This window comes from Melanaphis sacchari, unplaced genomic scaffold (assembly GCF_002803265.2).
Source record: "Melanaphis sacchari strain LSU unplaced genomic scaffold, SCAv2.0 Contig0_pilon_pilon, whole genome shotgun sequence".
Classification (NCBI taxonomy): Eukaryota; Metazoa; Arthropoda; class Insecta; order Hemiptera; family Aphididae; genus Melanaphis; species Melanaphis sacchari.
The window spans coordinates 1,921,919-1,946,891 of NW_020270366.1; the positions used below are offsets into that span (position 1 = coordinate 1,921,919).

A 24,973-nucleotide genomic window follows, 5' to 3' on the forward strand; every position below is an offset into this window, starting at 1 on the left:
CCGTGCACCCCAGTAAAATTACAAACCGTATAACCTTCAGTTAAGTCTCTTGACAATATAGCCAAGCCTCGCCGTACTGCGAAACGACCGCCTTGGCGAGTGGGTAGCAGGGGTTGGATATTATATTATATCCGTTGTTTTATAGCGTGTGCGAAAGGCCGCGGCGAAAATGTCAGCCGGTGTAATAATGCCTAATATAATAACATGGCGGCGGAAAGGTTTCTTTTTTTTTTTTTGTAACCATCATAGGAATTAAACAGCCGTGAACATGAAAACATATCATAATATTATTACAATAATATTTAACACCGGCGGCGCTAATTAAACCAACCCACTCTTAATCGCCAGATCTGCTTTTCGCGTATGTGTACAGTTAAAGCAGTACCTATTTCCCCACCATCAGCGGACCCTTGTCATATATAATATTATTATTATGAGGATGCACAGCGTACTGTTTCCTTTCACTATCTGACTTACGCGTAACATAAACAAAGCGCATCAATTACAAAATAATCTTTCTTTTATGTTTTTGAATAATTTCAGAGTGAAATTACCCATTAAAAGAATTATAAAGAATAATATTCTTGAGGGTATAATGGGTATATGATGCTTGGCCTACGATGAATCGGATTTGTCTTAGTATTACCTCAAACGATTTGAAATCCATTTAAATGTTTAGAGAAAAAAGAAAATGTTTTATTTTTAAAGTTGAATTATATAAAATCAAATACGAAATAATAGTTAAATATAAAACTAATACCTAGGTATAATTCTCGAAAATATTATCTTCTATATATTTTGCAATTGATGATTTTACACTAAAATTCATAAAAAAACTATTTTACATAAATACATTTTATATATATTGCTTAAGAAGTAAAATAAATATTGGGTTGACATTATCTTATCTTGTTATGGCGTCTCTGAAGGCTTGTAAAATACATATAAATAACTTTTGACCAAATATTACGCAATAAGAATAAAAAAAAAAACACAATTTTTTCCATAAATACGTATTAGTGGTGGCCTGCAAGACACGTGGGTCGTATTGTACTGCTGCAAGACGACGAGTGTGCCACCGACAGTTCCTACCAATTAACGATTTCACGCGGCGATGGTGTCAAGTATTGGACGGGGTCTTTATTATTGTTATCATTTCTCTGTAATCAAATTATCTGGAGGGGCGTTTCTTTTGAAGCCTTCCGCGGTTCAAAGGGAAGAATCGACAGCTATTAATTAAACGAGCGTATAATTAAATTTTGACAAGTTAAAGGAATTCCATGGCGGAAAGAATGAGCGGGAAACGGGTAGAAGGTAAGTGTAGAGCAAGAGCGAAAATTCGTCGGTATAGTGGCTTTTTTTCTTTTTCCATCGCAGCGCATATAGCGTACATAATAATCGTTTGATATCAAAGCACCGTCGTTTGTGTAGAATATACACTTTCTCGACGTGATCATTAAGTATAAAGACGATCTGACGATCATTATAATATATATATATATATATATTAGCGATTTGTAATAAATTAATGATCGCAACATTTTTAGACTAAACAATTATTTTAAATTATATAGCTCCTTTGTATCACACAATTGAATCAGCTTTGAAATACAAGACGGTCGACGGACTATAAAGTATCAAAAATAGGTCTTTTATTCAATTTATTTAAGTGTGCCGCGTGCTTGTGTCGAAATTAAGTAGTATTAAATTTCATTAAGCCTATACGTATTTTCGCAATTAGGCAGTGGAAGGAGCTATGTTTACTGGTTTTTAGCGTCCTCTATAGATCCAAATCAGCACTCTATAGAAATATTAACTAAATGTATTTATTGCCAAGATTTTTTTGTTAAAACAATAATAATTTTTATAATTTTGTAATACGAAATCGTTGTGGTTGAAAACTTTGTTAATTAAACTTGTACTGCATATTCTGAAAGATCGTATTCAGTCGCGAATGTATATTGTATAGACTTAAAACATGAACACGGTAGAACTCAATAGTACAAAATCGTATTACTAATCACTCAGTTAATCAATTACGTGAATATAAAAGGTGATGTTGTCTACAACCTAATGGTATGGTTAAAATACTGTACTAATATGTAAAACAGAACCACTGAACAAGTTCTTACCAATTATTAATAAATTAGTAGTCTTTATTAGATATCCATGTGTTTGATTTTTACAAAAAAAAAAGAACCCGTACAGCTCAAGTATCGTAACTTTGTATATCAATGAACTATAGTTACATGGAGGTGGCTATAATATAACAAACAAACTTTAAAATCAAAAAACCACGTGAAAGTAAAACGTCATATAATATTATGTCCTAATGCCATAGGTATAGTATATCATTTTCACGTAAGGCTCTTTTCAACGAACCTATTAAAGTTGTAATAATTATTATTTAGCTATGTATAATGTGCGTGGTCACATCGGAAAATCGAGCAAAATAAAATAAAGACATTTATAATTACACTATAGAACTCATAGAAGTGTATTACGTCGGTTTCAAAAGAGAAATCAAATGAGACCATAACTGAATTATAAAATGGTTCACTGGATGACCCGACGCTACCTTTGTTCCTTTGTTAACATATTATGCTAAATATGATATTGAAAGTACCTTAAAAATACTATTTCACAATAACATTATACAACTAAAAGTATACGAGTAAAATATGGCTTACTTATATGTATAGACATGATGAATTTAAATGTTAAGGAGACGGGCTATGGCCTATAATGTTTTGGATACAAACTTAAATTGTAAACATTTTATATAAAAATATGTAAAAGAACTAAATACAAAAAAAAGCACATTTTAACTTTTTCTTTGCATTATTAAATATATTTAACATCTTTAAAAGTTGTATAGGTATTTTTAAAATAAAGTTTGATGTTTAAATTAATGCACTATTAACACTAAAACAAAATGTAACGAAAACTTATTTTACCATTTAGTTGACATATAGTGTATATTTAATAGTTTTATACGGTATTTAGTGTTTATTAGTCTGGCCTATTCACCATTATTGAATAATTACTCACATATCATCACCGTTGTGTCGTTGCTCCGTCCTATTATTGGATTATTTTTAACCTACTACTAATATTTTACCAAAATTATAAGAATTAGGTTTATTCACTGAAATATCGGCAATCGAAGATAACATTATAGTTAAAAAATAATTATACATTATAATATTTAAGTTAAAAATAAATATATTTACTATTGTTATTGTTATTGATATAAATATGCTGTAATACATAAAATATAAATAACTAAATCATTTAACAATTTAATTATCCAATAAAATATTTTATGAATATATTATTTTTAATTTTATGTAGGTATAAAATTGTACATTTTTACATAGAAGGATGATAAACAAAATTCCGAGGGGGCTATAGCCCACTTGACTCCCTCCCCCAATTCTACATCTACATATATCTGGAAAATTTGGCAATTTTACATAGAAAATTTAAGTTACATTTAATGTTATGCAGTTACGGTCATCAAATCATTTGTATATACACTGTCTGTACAAGCACAGTCGAAACCATAGAAATTATTTAATCTCAGTCCCAATTTGCGTACTGTAGTCTAACAATTAATTCCATTAAAATTAATGTTAATAAAATGATAAATATAATAATAATGATGATAATATTATTTTTGTACTTTACAATATTATATTATAACAAAACTAGGGGCCCAGATATTAGATATTAATATGAAAAAAAAAAATTGCTAACGGAAATCGCGAATTCAGATAAATGTTAGTGTGGCCTCTTGATGAATAAGTCAAAATTGCGTAATCGTACGTATGTACAGAGGGTGGCAAAAAATATGTGTATAATACGTGTACGCAGAAGGAAGTGCTGTGGGGTTAGTGTATCATCGGCTGAAGCCCCATGGCAGACGTCCAGAATACGTAATAATTATCGATTTTCTATCGGGTACGTTAGACACTGTAACAATGGTAAAAATGGTATAATAGTATTAATGTTTTGTGATTAAAATGTTAAAAAACATAACTTCATAACACATGTATGTATGATTGAACAATATAATATTAACAAGATGACTCGTTAAAGTACTATTGATTTTTTTTTTTTTTTTTTTTTTTTAATATCAACGTTTTTTTTTTTTTTTATTTTAAAAAGTATTTTATTTGTAATAAGATTTATTTTTAAATTTTTAAAAATTGTTATGACTGAAAATATTAAAGAATAAAAATATATATAATATTATCGAATATACACAATTTTCGATTTTATTGTGAGCAGGATTGTAATCGATGACGTACAATTTACTTCCGGTTCTAGTGGAACAGTAGGTAACAATTATTCAATACTCTTTCTTTAAATATTTGCTATCGTATTATATTCAAGGAAAGAATGTTCAAAATCATAACTATTATTTAAACACATTGTACGTGGACAATGTTTGTGTTTTTATTTTAATTGTTCACTAAATCAATTTATTAAAACTTCTCTACTGGTTATTACATTTAAAACTAAATTAGGTATTTTCCGAAGTGTATACGTCCCCGTATGTATAGTATAGTATTCTGTACACCTATATGACTATATATAACTAAATATATATACGCTTGCAGCGTAGAGTTCTTTGAATGGGTACAGTGTAAGCAAATTATATTATTGTATATTGTTTAGTAAACCGACGTGGTTGAATTCAGTTAGTTTACCGATATCGACCTTCTTCCGTACAAAATATTGAATTAAGTCCATCATGGTAAATGTATTTTCACGAAGAAATTATATTTCCATCGGAAATAAATCTATATTATATACATACTCACCACGTATTATAATATAGTGCATAATAGGTGTGTATTATTATTATACCACGGTATTATGACAATAAACCGCTCCTCTAGAATAAAAATAGTTAAAGAACAGATTATAATGGAGGTAATTTTTTTATTTTTTTTTAAATGTCAACTAGAAAATATACAGACGAAATAAATAATAAAATAATCATCATAGTATAATTTTAAAACTGTTATTACTCCCAGGGAGATTTTGTTAAAAAGCCACTATCATGCATAAAAAATAATTTTTAAGGATCTACAAGAGGGTAAAAATAAGTATTTTTAAGCCATAATACCCGTTCATATAATTTATTTAAATTATATCAAATAGTACAAAAAAAAAAAATTTTTTTAAATAGCTCTTAGAGAAGTAATAAATTGTTTTATATATGAATCAGGTACATATATACAAAATATTATTTGATTTTCTAATATATTTAATTGATGTTCTTATTGAACATATTTTGTTCAGTTAATATTCAAGTAAATATGCGCTGCTTAAATGCCCTCGTCATACTATGTTCATCCACTATTATTTTATTATATGTAGATATTTAATCTATGATAATTTTCAAGATTTCCATGAAATTATAACTAAAATTATGGATATTAATAAATATAATACACACAAAAATAAAAACAAAAGATAAAGAAAATTACTGTAATTACAGCGTGAATAATATTCAGAAGTTATTCGTTTTTAAGCACGTTATCTGTCAAGGTTGAACACGAAGAGTTTGGAATGTTTAAAATCAATATGTTTCATTAAGGAGGGTATATTACAATTTTTTTAGATAAAAAATAAAAAGTTTTCTAAACACGCCGAGAATATTAAATACGCGTCGGTAGATGCATTTCAATGAAATGAATATTGCTAAGACAATAATATTATATTCCAACAAAACGTGATTTCGTGAGCATTATTATTGATCACAGTTGTTTTTGTTGACGTAAAGCAGTATCGTAACCAAGTTTTTTTTAAGGGATGTATCATGTTTATGTATATAATATTATTACGTACACAGAGTGATTCACTATAAGCACTCTTACCTCCTCCCATTTTTACTAAATAATAACGAATTTATTCAAATTTCAATTTTTTAAATTTTCAAATTAAAAAATATAATTTAAAAACTGACATTTTGAGCAATTTAAGGAATGATCTGTTATGGTAATAATGAGAAACACATTTTTTGATTTTACTGAAAATTGTTAAGCAGTTCATTTTTTTGAAAATGTCAACATAATATAAAAATCAGAATTCAAAATTTAATTTCTAAGTTATAATAGTTCATAATAATTTGTAGGTTTAAAGCAATTATTATTGAAGCTTTATTGATTAAAAAATTATACTGAATTATATTTATATATTAATATTTTATAACTTTTTTAAATTCTAATAAATATTTTATATCATTATTATATTAAATATTCCATCTATTTTATATTTACAAAAAACCAAAACTTTAATAAAATATACTTTGTTAAAGGACAGTAATTCATGGAAAACTACTATGTGTATTGTAAAGTGAAAAAGTATTCACGATTAAAGTGCTGCCTGCCTACTTCAAAACATGTATTGAAGCTGTATGAATGACTAGTGTTATATATTCGTACCATTATTTCTTAATAGGTTTTGTAATTTGTATATATTATATATTTATAAGCATTATAAATCTATTTCTTATAATTAATAATATTGGTGAAAAATATATATATAAGTAAATAATACAATTTTAAATAATTTATAAAATTAAAATAAATATAAAATTATTAAATAATTAAAATCATGAAAAGTGAAAATATAAAAACTAGATTTTTTAAACGATGTAAATTGTGAAATAATATAATTTTTGTGATATAAAATATGATGGGATAACATCACTAAAATTTAAGGGGCAGACAATATTGATTTAAGATTTATGTATTTAATATAGATAATAACATGCGACTTTACAATAATTTGTCTGTAGTATGTAACTTTAAGTATTTATTTGTATCAGAGACTGAATACTTAGTTAATATGATATTTTATGAGTTAATTTTTATTGTATTTTTATTTTTATTTAATATAGGTATGATTTTTTTGATGTTTATATATTATTATTATTATTATTATTTTGATATTCACAATTTATAATAAAAACAACACATTAGATAAATTAAATGAATAATAAACAGAAACAAATTATACATAAAGACATGAGAGATAACCAATAAGTACACTTTTAAGATGTTATTAAGCGTTATATTTGTTTAAATATATATGTAAAGTTTCTAGCAGAAATAGTTGTCAACAACATTTGGGAGATAAGAGGATTTTGTGATTAAATAAGTTTATTGTAAAATCTATTATAATAATGATGAACTAGTTTTTTGACTGAAAACATTTGTTGGTTATTATATAGATTTAGAGGCTCACATCCGTTTACATAATATAGATATCCAATAATTATATTTGAAAATTAATCGTTTAAAATGCTTTCAGTTATAAATTGTAAAATGTTAAATGTTCTTGATCCTAGATATATATATTGTAGGTATAACCAAGTGGAAGTTATATTACAAGTAGTATTCAATGAATGTTTTGTTTTTGAGACTAAGTTTTAACTTAAGGACTTAGCGGAGGAGGTGAATACTGAGTTACATTAGTTTCTTTTATTTTTGGTATAATATTTCCATTTTTCACATTTATAGAGTAAATCAAGAGAATTTTTTTTTTTTAAACGTAGAATTGACTATACTTTTTATGTGTAAAAATAATTGATTGCGTATATAATATACGTTCTTACTCAACGTTCCTGTGCTTTGTTAACCTGTTAAAAAATATTTGGAGTGTACCTACTAAGCATAAAAAACGAGTCAGTAATTCGCAAACCACAGTATATTTTCAAGTGCAACCCCGCCGAAACGGTTTGTTTAAAACATGTAATTGTGTTAAGCTTAGCGCGAGAAGACTACTGTATTCGGCGTAATTGTAATGCGTACACGCGTGCATTATATCATTATATTTTTTAATGTATTATTATCATTCTCGACAAGATTGCTGGCAGGGTCGCCGAACGCTGACAGTTTTCAGGTGCCGTCTACGGGGGGTGCGACGGGCCGTTTTAATTTAAACGGAATGCGTGCGTTCCAAGACGTCCGCCGGCGGTCGACCGGAAAATTCCGGACGCGCCGTGGGCAGGAAAAAAATTATGAGCTTAGGCTTACCCCTCGAGCACACCGTCTAGTCGTAGCGATGTGCCGTCTGCCACACCGGCAGTACCACACCGCAGTCCCTCTTATAACCACTGCTGCAGAGCGGTTATTTTTTTTTCACCTCCTAAATCCGATCATTTGCATTTCCACGACAACATTATATAACAATATCGTCGTCTTATGCAATGCGATATCGTATATTATTTATTGTTGCTCGCGCGCACGTCGTAAATTACGTGAGATTTTAATCTGTATCATTCTGCGAGTGTACGCGTTTACCTAAATTTTTAGGGGTGGCGCTACACCTTCCCCTAATATTTATTCTTTATTAATCTACTAAGTATAAATAATATTTGCAAGTGGCTTGTATAATATAATACTAGCTGTAATATAACTAGACTTCCTCTGGGAAAAAATAAAAAAAAACATAAAATATGGCGCTATATCAATGCATCTTGGACTCTTGGTTTTAGTTTACCTACTACAAACTACGGAATTAGACTGCTAAGGATTAGATACAACATTTGGTATATTTTCAAACATGGTTAAAACTACTCTCTTTTCTAACATTATTGATATCTCTAAAAATAATTTTTGAAACTTTTGTCAAAATCAGTAAAATATTTTTTGAGTTTACAATATTGTACAAAATATAAACGGACATTGTCTTAATCAAATATTATTTTATTCAAATAATCCCATTGCAATGTATAATGTTTCAATTATTGTACATTATTTATTTATTTATTTTTTTAATCGTATTTTTTATAGCCAATTGTAACTCTATACATGTATTTTAAAGTACATGCATTTAAACAAAAATGTATTTTACTTTCATGAGCCATAACGAAATGTATGTAAAGCCACCTTATAGTAACCTATAGGGGTTGAAGTATAATATTTATAATATTAATATAGATGTAGATCTATAATTGACTACCTACCTTTTTATTTACAATTAATTTAATTTCAAGTTATTTGTCTTTAAAATAATATATTTTATATTTATAATCATTCATTTGCAGTTTACAACATTTATTTCAATATTTAGATTTTAGAATATTAATAGCCAAATTTGAAAGACAGTTTGTAATGTACTATTTTTTAGCTAATTTATCGTCTCATTGAAAAAAAACATATTTTGATAAATTGTAAATGATTAACCGCAATATACTATACTTATCGGAACTATGAAAATATTCTCGAGTCTTAGTCCCTTATGTCATTACTATTATGGTGATGCAAATGCTACCCTGCGCGCGCCGGACGAAAAAATAATTACAATATACTGTAACGAGTAATTGTACTATAATTACTATAATATTATGTACATTGTACATGGATCTGATCAGTAACCCAATCCAAATTATTGCATTAGGTACATACGATAATATGACGCGCTAAAAGACGCAAATTTCTTACGATACGCGTATTACACGTCTTTTTTTAGACATTTTATCGTAAAACGATACTCAATAAGATTCGTGTATTGGACTTAAATAATTTAATTTCTGAAAATGACATAATATTGATTAATGACTTTCGAATATCTTTGAAGATCTTTTTTATATACTTTATTATATACGACAATGATAATTATAAGTCTATCATCTTCTAGTTTTATACACATCGATCAATTATTGTGCTATACAAAATGCTTGGATGAGACACCCTTTACTGCAGTTTACACTCGACCCTATTGATACATTAACCGTTTTTTGATCTATTTAATAACATAACACTAATAATGATACTATATAAAGTCTAGATAAAAAAATCCATTAACCCTTCTTGAATATAGTAACTAATAGTTATTTATTCTCTTGTAATTTTAAAGTATATTAAAGACACACACAAAAAAAAAAAAAAAAACAAGCATATTTAATAGTTTCAACAATATGTAATAATAAATTATACATTATTATTATATGTATGATTCATAAAACCTATTTTATTCAATCTCATAAAGTTGACTGAAATATATCATAGATTAAAAAATTAAAATTGTTGGAAAACAATAGTTTAATATCGTCATAATATAGATGGGTACCTATCTAATGTTTTTATGGGTGTTCAATTATATTTCACGATATTATAAATAGCTAGGTAGTTATTATATTTTGAATTCTATGAAAATCAATATCATAAATAGTTATAAAAAAACTAAGATCGTTATTGAAATTGAAAAGTGAATAATTCGTTGTAAGACAAATTATTGTAGTATTACTTAACGTCTTAAACTATTTTTGTCACCTAATAATTATGGAAAAACAGTTTAATCATTTATCTAATTAGCGAAATTTAAAATTTGCTGTTTTCTTTGTGATATAGTATTTTATCACAGAACCCAATTAATGCTGTTCACCTTAGTTTTCTATAGATTTCATACTATACTAAAAATTATATTTTATAAGTTTTATTCTGTATAGTTTTGATAGTAAGGCAATTATTTTTGTTACAAGTATCAATATTGTATTCTCAATAACTATAATATAGTTAAAATCAAATCCATATAAGTGTAACTGATTTATACAACTATAATTATCTATTTATAATGTAAACAAAAAATTGAAGTTAATCAATCGCATGTTCAATTGTTAGTAAAATTATAAATATTACGAACAAAGTCAATAAATTAAAACCATTTTATAGAAACCCCATCTATTAAAAGCTACGTATTTCTTAGACTTCTTATCACACGTAATATTTAATATTTAATCATGTATAAATTGTATTGCACTATGACAATAATGAAAATAAAAAGTATATCCAAGTAGATAAATTTATAGAAACGTTGTAGGTATCTTGTTTCTTCAGCTGTCATTCCAAAAGACAATAATTTATTTAAATTTTATATTAACATCAAAAGCGCTCATCTATCATCTAATTATATGTATTCTTCATTTTTTTGACCGTACAACACGACGCAATGGAGTAGTTTCAGAATTCACTAAGGTCATGTAATATGTTTAATTTACGAGTGTGGCGACTACCTGCGTGACAAATTTGTCAACAATCTTGAAGATCGTGGAGAAGTTTAAGACTATCTTTAGTGATAAATAGATTTATCTAAGTAAACTGTCAATAAATAATGTACCAGATGGACGACGTGACGCGGCTCCCAGACGTCGCGGTCAAGCGTTGTTATACGATGTATAATATACATAGTTTATTTAGCCAACGGACTCGTGCAATAACAATGCAGACTATATCAACAATAACGTCGCCGTCGTTAAGTCGGAGGAGACCGAAAATCTTCTCCTCTCCCGGCGATGGCTATGATGGTGGTGGTAGTGGTAAGGGGATGAGTTTCTAAGCCTCTGCTAATAATTACGTACCCTCCTGGTGGCGGATTAGTGTTCGCGTTATTTTGCAGTGTTTGCGTTTCGGCTCAAAATGCGAGTTGGCCCTCGATGTCCCGAACAACTTCTTTTATTTTGTGGGTTTATTAATACCTTGGTATATATGAACAATCTTATAATGTCTTCGTCGATACATATCTATTTGACTAAAAAAATAAAATTATATTATAATAAAATGTTTTTTGTTTAAAAAGTATATTCTTGAAATTAAAAAATTGTCTTACCTATACATGTATCACAAGTGTGGATGGTGTTAAACTAGGCATCGTTATTTTTTAACAATAAATTTACATATCTAGTTAAACTAGAAACATTTTTTTTATATAGATTATTAATTCGGTTAATTTTATTCGGTAATCTGTTTAGAATGTCGTCAATAAGAATAAATAATATGTGTTATAGTTTTTGGATAATTTTAAAATGTTGAAATTAAAAAGGAAGTAATGTAATTTTATCATGTTATAATGATAATATTTTAGTATTTTATATTTTACACAATATTATTTTACGATTTTGTTCGTTCCAAATGGTTACTTCTGTGACAGATATTACTATATATTTATTTGGACGTATATAAACTAATAAATATTAATATTCGATTTATTTTTAATCACAAGCGGGATAAAAAAAATATAAATATTTTAAATGTACTCCAAATACCGGAGATGACATATTTTTATTTAGAGAATATTGGAAATAAAATAACCGAACCATTTCGGTGATATTTCGAGTTTTCTATAATAATATTACGCCCATCGCCGACGGTATAATATAGTCAGCCAATCAGAGTAAGCTGTTACCTACTTTGTGAACTTTTTTTTCCTGTGTACATGATTATTTGAGTAATGGACGTTAATATGTATATTAATAAAAATGTTATTTATATTAAGTATATTTTATTATGGTACTAAATTAACCATAAACATTATGTTTGGATAAAAAGAAATACCAGTTTGTAGAAATATGGATAGCGATTAGATATTACTTATAATTTACATATTATCGTAATAAATCTATAATTATCATTATAAATTTGTAAATAATATTGAACTCGATTTTGTTTTATAAAACGGTTATATTGCAGTAATTATTCGTGATGATATAAACATTTTTGAAAAAATTGTACTTTTTCGACTTCTTCTGAATAATTATTTTATACAGAACTCAAGTTTAATAATTGTTGTCTCTATAGAGTATAAAGTGTGCTCTATCAATAATGTTTGTACACATTTGTGGATGAAATTATAATGTTCACTATTAAGTAAAAGTACGTTTTGAATAAAATACGATATTGATTGTACATTTCAATTAATTATATTCTAATCATTTTCAAGAATTTTTATATTATATATATATTTACAAATTTATTGACCGGTAGTTGAGAGTTTACAAGTTGCTTTCAAGTAGTTGATAAATACGCATCGTTGATTTAACTTTAAATATTTACAGAGTACAAATAACAAATGGACTATAAAAAATAAATATTATTCCATTTGTAAATAGGTGCAAACTTGAATAAGTACATTCAGTATTTTTACACGTCCGAGTGAATGTTGAGTGCTACATCAAATTGTTATCAATGGACCGAGGATGTGTATTATTATTTTATCATGTTTATATGCAAACGCTCATATTTATAAAAAAAAAAAAAGATTAATTGTTAAGAAGAAGAAAATATTATGCTTATAATTATATTATAATTTATATTTAGGTATTTATATATATGTACATATACTCAAATATAAACTGTATAATAGCTAACAGTCACGTGCTTATATTATTTTTAGAAATTATTAGATTAATAAAATCTTAACTCTACTATACATCTAAGTTTATAATTTTTTCATCACCGTTTTTTTTTTCATTTACAGACATGAAGATGAGCAAAGTGGGCAACCAAACCAACTCCCAAGATCCTCAGGCGGTTAACTCTCGGGTTTTCGTGGGAAATCTCAACACATTTCAATGTAGCAAAACCGACGTTGAAAGAATGTTTCAACGATACGGTCGTCTAGTGGGTGAGTATATATTATATATAGCTTAATATAATATAATAACGTCCATTTTCTTATATCTTTCTTAACGCAGAATCTAGGAAACAAATGTGTTTCGTTTTAAAATAAGACAAGCGAAAAATTATCGATCATTTTTGAAACTATTAACAATTTATTATTTATGATTTACTTCAGATAACCAATGTGTATCTATAAGTTTTTCATTTATTTAAATAAAGTGCTGCTTACCCCGATATTTTTTTCATATTAGTATATTATATTAATTATAACACAAAATTCAGCAAATATAATTTTCAGAATAATAATATAATTATTTATTTAGATATTAAATTAATCTATAGTATAATAATCACATTATTGCAACAGGATATCGATAAAATCAAAATATATGGTATACTTGTGTACGGGTACCTAATTTAATAGTGCGTGCTATAAATATTATGTATTATCTGTAAAAATTTTACCCTCCAAAAAAAAGTCGAAAATTTTCCCAACTATATATATATATATATATAATATTATGTCATACTGAAAAATAATATGTTTAGTCAACAATTATTCCAATCAATAAGCAATTTGATCGAACATTATACTAAAAAAATAGAACGACTCAATTTTCGGCTAATGTATAGTCGAAACCACTGGTGCTTATAAACATATATCTCTGAGGTTCTGAAAAGCCATAATATGTTTAGGAAAGAATTTTATTATATTATTATATAAAATGATCACAACGTATAAATTATAATGCTGGTTTTAGGTTTGGCACCACAACAGATTACAATAACTAAGTTGTATTTAATATTATAGTGATATGATACTGAAATTAAACTTGTATATACGAAACTTAAACACCAAGTGGCGATGTCGATGTTCGGGCAAAACTTTCCCAATAACCACCTGTAAATCTCACGCAAATGGTCATTTCAAAAATAGGGTTAGACAACCGCAGTTAATAAATGAAAACTGTTTATTTGTACGTAATCCGTGTTTATATAATATTGTGTTAGCTATATGAGGGGAGGGGGATTTAAACATATATTTATTATTGGCTAGCCGTATAAAAATAGCACATCGGTCAGTTTTTCAAAAATATTTTCTCGTTCCAGTGTAATAAATAATTTACAGTACATTTAAAATGTATATAATATTAACCCGACAAACACGCTACGCTTCTATTAGGGTCCTCTAATCTTCTTAAGTACAAAGTTTGCTTACAACAATGTATAATAGTTGTCAGACACATTTGCCGCCGTCTCCGCGCTAAAACACATTCCGAAACACCGTGTCGAATAAACATAATATGTGCTTAATATTAAATTGAATATCTTGTTAAATATACAGCGTAAGTACGGTAATTACGCCACCTCACTTTATATATATACTACGATTAGGTTTTTGATATATTTAATTTTTTGTTATCGACCGGTGATAAGATTTCATTTTAGTTACCACATTATTATTTTTGAGAACCATTTTACATTCAAAAAACTGTGAATTGTTTGGTACGAAAAATCGTATTATTTGTAGTGTCATTATACATATATATATTAAACATATATTGTTCTAAGAGTGTACCTAGCAAATAATAAATTCTTTGTGTTTTAAAGTTTTGATAATGGAATTCGTGTGACAAAATAACCATGTCAGTGGTCCAATAGACATTTTGAATGGTTAAAGGTTTTCTAAAAGTTCTATAGTCTGCCAAAATACGATAATAATACAGAATGATCCTTATAAAGGTAAACATTGTAAAAATCAAATAAAGGTGCTTTTAGCTCTTAGAATAGTTTTCTATGTAGCGTGCTTACTCTCCGTCTCTTCAAGTCGTGATTTCTAAATGATTATTTAAGTCTCAATTATAAAAAGTGTATGTAAAAGCATGAGGTGTGAAGATGCTGTGAACTCAACAGCTCAAGTATATCTGATTATGCTATGCTGGAAGCTTCCTTATAAGTGGCGTTCACGTTTCTTTTTTCCATCGTCAATTATTTGGTCACGGTCTCGTTTTTTGCGTCCTCTAAAAGTTGTTTTTGTATGTGCAATTGACAATTGTGTGAACCATTACAATTATTATGCTCTATAATTATATGTGTAAGATAGGTCAAACTTTATTTATTATGATAATTAAATTAGTGATTCCAATTTGTATACATTTAAATATTTAATACATTATAATTAGCAATAACTAGTCTGAGGAAACGTTGATATCATACATCAACATATTTCCTAATAGTTCTTAGAATTAATGGTAATTTGATAGCTCATTACACTTCACTTTAATGTTAAATTGTTTATTATTTATTCTAAAAAAAATGATTAACGTTTTTGTAGTTTTTTTTACATCATACCAAGGGGTGCTTGAAAGTAAATAATGTTTTCTCGATTTTTTGATATTTATTGTTTTATAAGTTCATTATTTTTTTATTTTTAATGTAATTAAAAATACATTTTTATTTCATTTTCTGAACATTTTAAAACATAAAAATCAAATAACAAACGACAAGTTAAATCTAATAGTATATTAACATTTTTTTACAGTACTGTTTAGGTACGTGTACGGTGTACCTTTTTGCCATTTCACTTCACTCGTCTAAACTTTAAATACTCATAACTTATAAGCACAAAAAATTAACTGGTCATTAGTGAATTGATTTTTATAAAATCAAATTGTCAGAAAAATATTTTATTTTGAAATATAAAATTAAAAATGTATAAATATTTACTGTCATTCAAAAAAATAAAAATTCAAGAAATTATAACGATAAAGAATAAGTAAAAATATATATTTTTAAATATTTTTATTTGATTTTAAACGGGTTAAACCTATTTACAATAATAATAAATGATGTACGTTATACATAGTTAGATTTAAAAAACGAGCATAAACAAAAACACGCAAATCAAAACAAATAACTAGATTTATAGGAATCCATAATTTAAAAATAAAATAAACTAATTTGAAAGTCATTAGCTTTAGTGTAATATAGATATCTAATAACGTTTAATAATTATTTTAATGACTTCAAATTATGTCGGTAATAGAAATATTTCCAAAAAAAAAAAAAAAAAAACATTAGATAATTTTGATGGAACGACTGTGTTTAATTTTTTAAAAAATACGCCCCGTTTATATATACACAGTATTTTATAAATGTATATACACACACACACACACACACACACATATATATATATATATATATTAATAAATGTAGTCGCATATAGTGATGAAAAACCTTTTTTTTTCACAATTTTATTATTATTACGCAAATCGTAGTCATTATTGAAACAATAATTTATACGTACACAAGCGCAAACATACACAAATACACATGGAGCATACAATACGATATCGCGTGCACATACATATATCGCTGTATTATTATACGGTCCACGTAAAAAGGGCTGGGTGTTGATCGGGTGGGGGGGGGGGGGTGACGCGTTAATACGTCGCGCGAGCACGTTGCAAACACAATAGATATATGGTGGCTTTAAATTAAAATCAGCCACTCTAAAGCGTATATTATGTATAATAAATAAATATATATATGTTGTGTATAGTAGTCAAGCGATTTGACGGCCGGCGGCGGCGAACACAATGGCGTAAACCACGCGTCCGATAAACGCGACGGCCAAAATCATCCCTTCCAATCCCCCGCCACTGTGCTCTGCACGTTAAATAGCGGCACACGAGATAATGTCTACCTCCGGGGCTCGAACTTGCAACCTTCGCCTCCCCCTGAAAAAGCACAACGGAGCGTGGTGCGGCGTCCCTATTTAGCCAACAGCCTATCTGTACGACGGTCGCGACGATAATATTATAACGATTACGATAATAACAATAATAATAATAATAATAATAGTAATCGAGGTTGCGAATTTCAATAATCGTTCGCGTGTGTGTTTCTGTAATAGAAATCTTGTGTTCGGTTGAAATGTAATTTGTCACATATTCAGTTCGAATGTGTTGATTCATTTTTGATAATTATTGTTCGTCATAAGAAAACCCCAAAAGTCGATTTTTTTACCCGTGTATTTGAATATGTCACAGCGACAATAAAAAATAATATAATCAATGACTGACATGGCTTTTGGAGGTTTTAAATCGTGATGGGAGTGGACGTGCAACTCCTTTGCGTTGTTCATTCATCATTTGACAGTTAACAGTCTTGACTATCGTCGAACGGTCGAAATATGGAAGCTAATGTTCATTTGCAATATTTATAAACGAATTGTTTTATGAAACCGTCGGCATTTCGAGATACAGATATTTTTCAATTGTTAAAAAACATGACGTTATTTTGTTCGAACAGTTACGGAATTATTTTACACCTGGGAATTGGAATAATGTATTACATGAAGCTGCGAATAATGTTTTCGTTTTCATTTCTGATAAGTATGAAGTGATTAATATTTAATAAAATATTCGAATTTCAGTTCTAGATCCGTAATTGAAAAGTCTTTAATCAGTGATGAACGGGAATCGTAATAATCATTAAACCCAAACACGATGACATTTTATAAGTTTCCCGAAACTTGGTATTATATTAATTTGAATAGATAATAATCTGGCAAATAAATTGCTTGTCGTTGAAAACAGAAACATTAATTAATATTCTATAATTAGGTTTTTTTTTATAATAAAAATGTATACATTGTATGGTATATGTATATATATAATTTTGATTTTAATATCTATATGAACAAACTTTTAGCGAGATTTAAAAACCGTTGACAATGTAGAAACAATAATGTTAATATACCTCTATAGCGGAAAGTATAGGTAGATGGTAGAAAGTTAATCAAGAAATATAATATCAAAGAAGTAACATAGCAAGCGCTCAGTAGAGGTATTGATTGCAAAAAAAAAAAAAAGGGAGGTTATTTTACCAATTTATATAAAGAAGCACTTTAAGACTTCGGAGCCGCTGTCAAAAGACCAATTTCACGCGTAGAAGATAATCGGAATAAAATTCATGTATTCGTCAGGGGTTACGATCGGCCAACGCTTTTAGCTCATTTCAAATGTATGGATCGACAAAACTTGTTAACATCCCCATTGCGTTTCCGAAAAGGTATATGGCGGCAGAACGCTACAGTCCAACCCCTCTGCCACGCGATATACACTTCCTATGTATACATGCGGTACACGCCATGGTAGTACCGGCCGACCCTAAGTAGTATAAGAAACAACGGCGGAAGACGAGTAGAGAATTATTAATTTGAGTATCGTGAGTTGTCAGCAACCTAAAAAATATTACGCTCCTTTGAAATTACTGTAGTCACGTATACACACACATAACCGCGCGCGTGCGTACACTCTCTCTCGGGGATTATTGGAATCTAAACACGTCATCATAGTATGAATTCGGTAGGTATTAACCTCTATAAACAATAAATCAAATCTTAAAGATAAAAATATTTTATTACACATAATGCACATATATATTATTAACAAAGGTATACGACGTATACGTACTATAAGACGCACAAAATCAAAAGACATTAAGACTGTCAGTATACATCCGCCATGTAGTTTATGTAATAATCATAAGCCGATAGCGACAATGGTGAATGGATTTATGAAGTTTATAGCTGCTCAGTATCGTTTTAGTCATAGAATCAGCATATTTTTTTTTTTTTATAAGTGTGTATTTCCGAAGTTAAAGTTTCAGCAGTTATTTAAAAGCTTGTATACCAGTGATCGCTCTGCCCAATACCAGACCGTGGACGTCGTAGGTGCCTTCGTAGGTGTTTACAGTTTCCAAATTTATTAGATGTCTGATCACGTGGTACTCGTCGCTAATGCCGTTTCCACCGAGCGTATCCCTCGCCCACCTCGCAATGTCCAACGCTTTACCAGTAGAGTTTCTTTTAATCAACGATATCATTTCCGGTGTTTCTAATCCTTGTTCTTTTAACCTGCCAACTTGCAAACACGCCAACAAGCCGATAGATATTTCTGTGACCATATCGGCGTATTTTTTTTGGATCAGTTGAGTAGCAGCCAATGGTTTGCCGAATTGTTTTCGATCCAGACAGTAGGATCGGGAAACAGACAAACACGCTTCAGCCGCCCCGAAAGCGCCCCACGCGATTCCGTAACGGGCGTGGTTTAAACAGCCAAAGGGACCTGACAATAGTAACGATGATAAATTATGACGATTATTACGATAATTATTTCGACCAAATAACATTAAATATCAGCTATGTAATGTATAACTATTATAACTATAAGTAAATAATAAACATATATTTAATCAAAAATCCTTACCTCTCATACCCGAGACGCCGGGCAAAAGACTGTCCTCAGGCACTATACAATTGTCCATGTATACAGATCCGGTGCAGGACGCCCTCAGTGACATTTTTCCAGGTATGACAGGGGTTGACAAACCCGCTGTGCCTCTATCTACTAAAAATCCTCGGACGACGCTGTCGTCGCACCTAGCCCACACAACGAACACGTCAGCAACCGGTGAGTTAGTTATCCACGTTTTAGCTCCGTTCAAAACGTACGACTTGGTCTCCGAATCGTATCTTGCCTTGCTCTCCATCCTCCCGATGTCACTGCCAGCATTTGGTTCGGTTAAGCAAAAGCTACCTACCAGATCAGCGGTGGCAAGCCGTGGCAGGTATCGTTCCCGCTGATCTTCGGTTCCGTATGCGTTTATCGCATGCATGACGAGCGATGACTGGACGCTCAGAGCAGATCTAAAACCAAATTAATCACCCATACCTGTCAATGGTGATAGTAGGGCGAGGTGGTTTTATAATACCTAATAATTTGTTAAAGAGGGATTGCTCGCTTGGGGAAAATATCAAGTAGGTGTAACACATTAAAATTAACCACAATAAAAAATCCCATTTTTCTCGAATTTTGATACACGTCTAACAGTAAATTTAAATTATTGAATAAAAGTGAAATCTATACATATTTCACATGATTGATATCTTAATAATTCGATTATTTTATTTTTCACCATAATATTGCTTAACAAGTTCTATTACTATTGATTTTAATGACAACTAAATTTTAAAGTACCTATATATTCATCTACATATAGTTATTACTTCACGGACCCTCCCCCAAACTACATTAAATGAATACTGTCTAACCTATAAGCACTGTCGACTCTTTCCACTTCTCTAGCGATTAGACCGTATCCGACCTGTGACACTTTGGTACAACCGTAAGCCCCGATTGTACATCCCAATGCGCCCATTGATGCCATGTCTTTGAGAACTTCTTTTTCGTACACGCCATCACGATTTGATTTCAATATTCTAGGCATGAGTGCTTTCTGACAGAAGTCTCTGAACGAGGCCTTCAATTGTCGTTCTTCAGCCGTTAAATTATGATCGAGATTTAGCGCATCTTCCCAATCAAAATACGGAGTATTCGATGCGTAACGCACACAACTACGTCGCAAATAATGTCTCAAGACCATCAATGCTGATTTCTAAAAAAAATGCATGCATAATATATTATGAAATGTTTAATTTAAATTCATCAGTGAAAGTTCATTAACAATCAAATCCATATTTTTTGTTTAAAATTATTTAAAAAATGAATCGCTCTCAATTAACAAAACAAAAATAAAATTCTTACAATAATATAACGTATTTTGATTTTTTTAATAATTTTAAATATTTTTAAATTTAATTTAAATACATTTTAGAGAAAAAAAAATTAATTACATTAATATTTTTACTATTGCCATTCAACTGACTGTGAAAACAGGGATATAAGCTTATGCAGTCAAAACCACTGGCGTATGATAAAAGCAACGATGGCAACAGTAGGCAACTAAGAACCGTGTTGAATAATGAACCATTTCTTTTTTTTAAATAATGTTTTTATTCTAGCCAAGTTTCCGACTTCGGGATAAATTCTAATATGATGTTAAAATCATTTAAATTAAGACGAAAAAACAAAATAATTATAAGAAATCATAAAAAAAACCACTACACAAGTACATCAATATATTATGACCCTTACGCCCTCGTTATTTCAAATTTAATTTAATTTAATTATTAGGGTTCAAGTATAACCAGTTATTCATTAAGGAAGCGTGTAAGCTAAGTTTCAAGTGATATAGGCTTAAACCGTCTAGGAAAAATATATATAAATTGATGGTCGAATTCCCCTTTATATGTTTAAATACATCATACTACTGGAGAATGTTATAACTTTTATATTTAATTCGTATATGATTACAATATGATTAAACCATTTTTTAGAGTCTTGATTCTACTAAATAGAAAATACTAATTTTGTGTGTATAACCGAAACCGAGGAAAAGAAAAATGAAAACGTCAAAAACAGTGTCTATTTGCCAACATCGTTTTACATATTTAAAATATGTGTCTCAAACACGCAAAAAACCAGCCTGCACGAGTTGTTTTTCCTACCAATTGGCTTGTATACAGTAGTCAGTTGACAGACAATTGTTAACATTTTTAATGATTTTTATCGTAGTTACAACACTTCATCGGTTACTAAATATCTGAAAATGTACTCGAAATAATATCTATCTCCGGTTCAAATAAATCGGCTATTATCGTTGAACAATGAATTAATGCTAAAAGTAATAAATAGTATTATGTATAAATATAAACTATATAAATACTTGATAATATAAAAATTGTAATATAAATACATGCATATTATATATTATGTATAACAAACCATTTATTAAAGGAAAGGTAACTTTTGTTTAAATATAAGCTTTAAACACAAGTCATTTACATTATGTCTTAAAATCAATATAACAGTAGATAAATATTTTCCGTTTAAGTTATTGAATAGAGGAATGTAATAAATAATAATGCAAAATTATGAAGAGCTGGGTGAAAAATATTAAGTATAAAAGTACAAAATCGCACGCGATAACGTCGTTCAAATATTTTAAACACGCAAAAAACGTATAATTGTTCGAGTTAATAATATATTATAAATAAATAATAGAACATACACGCGTTCTGTGACATCATCATCACTGACAGTTTATAATATACGACATAGGTATGTAGTATGTTAAATACACGACTTATTGAAACTATTTATGCTAATGTATACAAATTAATACCGATTAGAAGTATTATACAAAGATGATACATATTACGTTGGTTCATTTTTATATTTTTAATTACCATGTTATAAATTATAACACATTAATACAAAATTAAATAAAATACAGACTAAAATTAGGAACTCTCTACAAACTAGATTAATATTGTAAGTAGATAATATTACTGTGATAACATTTTTAGTTCTAATATTTGTAATAAATAATGATATTCATATTATTACGCCACAAAGTTTCAGAATTAAATATCATATTATTCATCATCGATCTTAATGCTTAAGTAAATAATCATATTCGTAAACAATATCATAACAATCAAAATTATATCAGTAATATTTATATTTATAATTATACTATATAATATCTAACAAATTACCAATAGCATTCAATATAGGTACATGCGTATTTACAAACTCATATTATATATTAAAATAATTACCGAACAATAATTAGTAATAATATAATTTTTATTTGTTTAGTACTTTCTATCATAAAAAAATATATTTTTATAATACAAATGTATTTATATAAAATAAACAGTAACAAATTAAAATGGAACAACAAGTAAGAGATCAAGTCTATAAGTAGAACCCCTATTCTGACATTAAAGTTAGTCATGTCTCCATCAAGGATTCTGTCTCCACCGAGTAGTCTACATCTAGTCACCATCCTTTCCACACAGAAGCTCACTGCCATTATTTTCAACAGAAAGAGAGCATTAAATCAACAATCCAAATTGATCTTTCAATTGTTGTAAAGTTTATATTAATGTTATAAATCTTATTCAAATTATTATTCTTATTTTATTCATCTAATGCGTGTTAAATTCACATCTTAATTATTAAAGCATCCGGTTTTCAACACCCATCGGGTAAGAAAATATATTTATACATTTATACTTCAGTACATCAAATACGGAAAGAATATCATCATTAAATGTAAAAATAACACACGTAGACTCCGGTATTCCAAGGAAGGTAAACATAATCTATATTTATAAATCTATATCTGCGATCCCGAATAAATCGTAATAAATAATAATAATATATAGGTTTTAACAAATAATAGATGGAGGTAAAAGAACGTCAAAACTCTTAGCTTCATCGTTTATGTTTAAAGAAATCTAACGATAATATCTAAAAAGTTAATATAGCTATTATTATAAGGTAAGGTTTCATCAATAACTTATTATGTTATGTAGGTTTTATTATGTTTACTCTATTCTATAAATTATCGTCATAATAATATAATAATGTAGCAACAATATTTTTTTAAGAAACTTCGACAATAATCTTATAAATCCGTTTTGTTTATATTTTTGTAAATAATATTATAAATATATTTAATAAAATTTATTTAAATATTATTGTTGAAATATCAAATTTACAAATAGTTATAATGTTATATGTTAAAGCAGAAATCGGATATAGTATTTTATATTGATGCATTATAACCTAACTTATTCATAGTTTTAATCGATAACCATAGGTAAGTTAAGTACTTAAATGTAATAAGACCTGTCAGTACCTATTAGTTTATATTATTACGTATTTATATTCAGTTGGAAGTAATGACTTATGTAAAAAACTATTTTCATATTATAATATCGATTTGCTGAAACATTCGTATTCAAAAAATGACATGTTTTAAACAGGGCGAAAATCTTTTAAATAATTATACCAGAAAAGTAATAATCTTAAGTAAGTTTTAATTAGATAATTTGTAATTTGTAAAAATAAATTTTACCTGCATCATGACGGAATACCGGAACAATTTTGCAGGTGGTTAATAAATATTGTATAAAATATTCAGGATAGTTATCTACAATTACTAGTCAGATGATGGTGATTGACAATCGTAGCAAATAAAAAAAAAACATAACTGCGCAGACAACTTACATTATGCTATTAGACGAAAAATAAAAACCGATACGCGTTATCAATCATTGCGAACATTCGTGTAACTGATAAACAGGTGAATGGTTATCAGTTGGTTGGTGGGTCGAGTACAGTTTGACCAACGTACCCGGTAAAACGCAGTATCATAATTTGAAGTAATAATAATAATATTATTAACCCTTAATTGCATGATTTTTTTTTTCTTGCTGAAAATAAATGTTTTTGATTAATTTGAGTATGGGGAGTTTGTTAAAAATAATTTAAAAATTCCAACTTAAAATCCAAACTTGAAAAGCACAGCTTTTAAGTCCGTTGCACAAATGCAACTATATGCGCACCAACTTTAATTTATTATTATTTCTATTTCCATATGTATATTATTTTTTTAATTTTAATTTTAACAACTTTTATTATTCTTATTCTAACTACAGTGGGTTGAGTGGTATTTTCAGAAAAATTATTACTATAAGTAGAGGGCAGCAATACATCATCAGTTACATCATGAGGTACAGATATAACAATAGGATTATTATGATTTAAAGATTCAACAAATACCAAATT

General features: G+C 28.4%; 2 protein-coding genes across 3 annotated transcripts in view; one reads left to right on the top strand and one right to left on the bottom strand.

Annotated features, from left to right (window-relative positions):
- Window positions 1–24,973, top strand: part of LOC112602814 (heterogeneous nuclear ribonucleoprotein C-like 3) — a 125,892-nt gene that overhangs the window by 40,574 nt on the left and 60,345 nt on the right. The window contains exon 2 of one of the 2 annotated variants that reach the window (XM_025351172.1): window positions 13,276–13,422. In XM_025351172.1, coding sequence (XP_025206957.1) covers window positions 13,278–13,422 — 145 coding nt within the window. In that variant the 5' untranslated portion in view covers window positions 13,276–13,277. Of the gene's footprint in view, window positions 1–13,275; window positions 13,423–24,973 lie in introns of those variants that run through there. The other variant, XM_025351252.1, reaches the window with a different exon arrangement.
- LOC112602758 (glutaryl-CoA dehydrogenase, mitochondrial) lies at window positions 18,829–24,443 on the bottom strand. The gene is made up of 4 exons (XM_025351065.1): window positions 24,261–24,443; window positions 20,542–20,885; window positions 19,697–20,136; window positions 18,829–19,555 (listed from the first exon to the last, which is right to left on the bottom strand). The coding sequence occupies exons 1-4, from the start codon at window positions 24,267–24,269 to the stop codon at window positions 19,101–19,103; spliced, it is 1,248 nt and encodes a 415-aa protein (XP_025206850.1). The 5' UTR covers window positions 24,270–24,443; the 3' UTR covers window positions 18,829–19,100.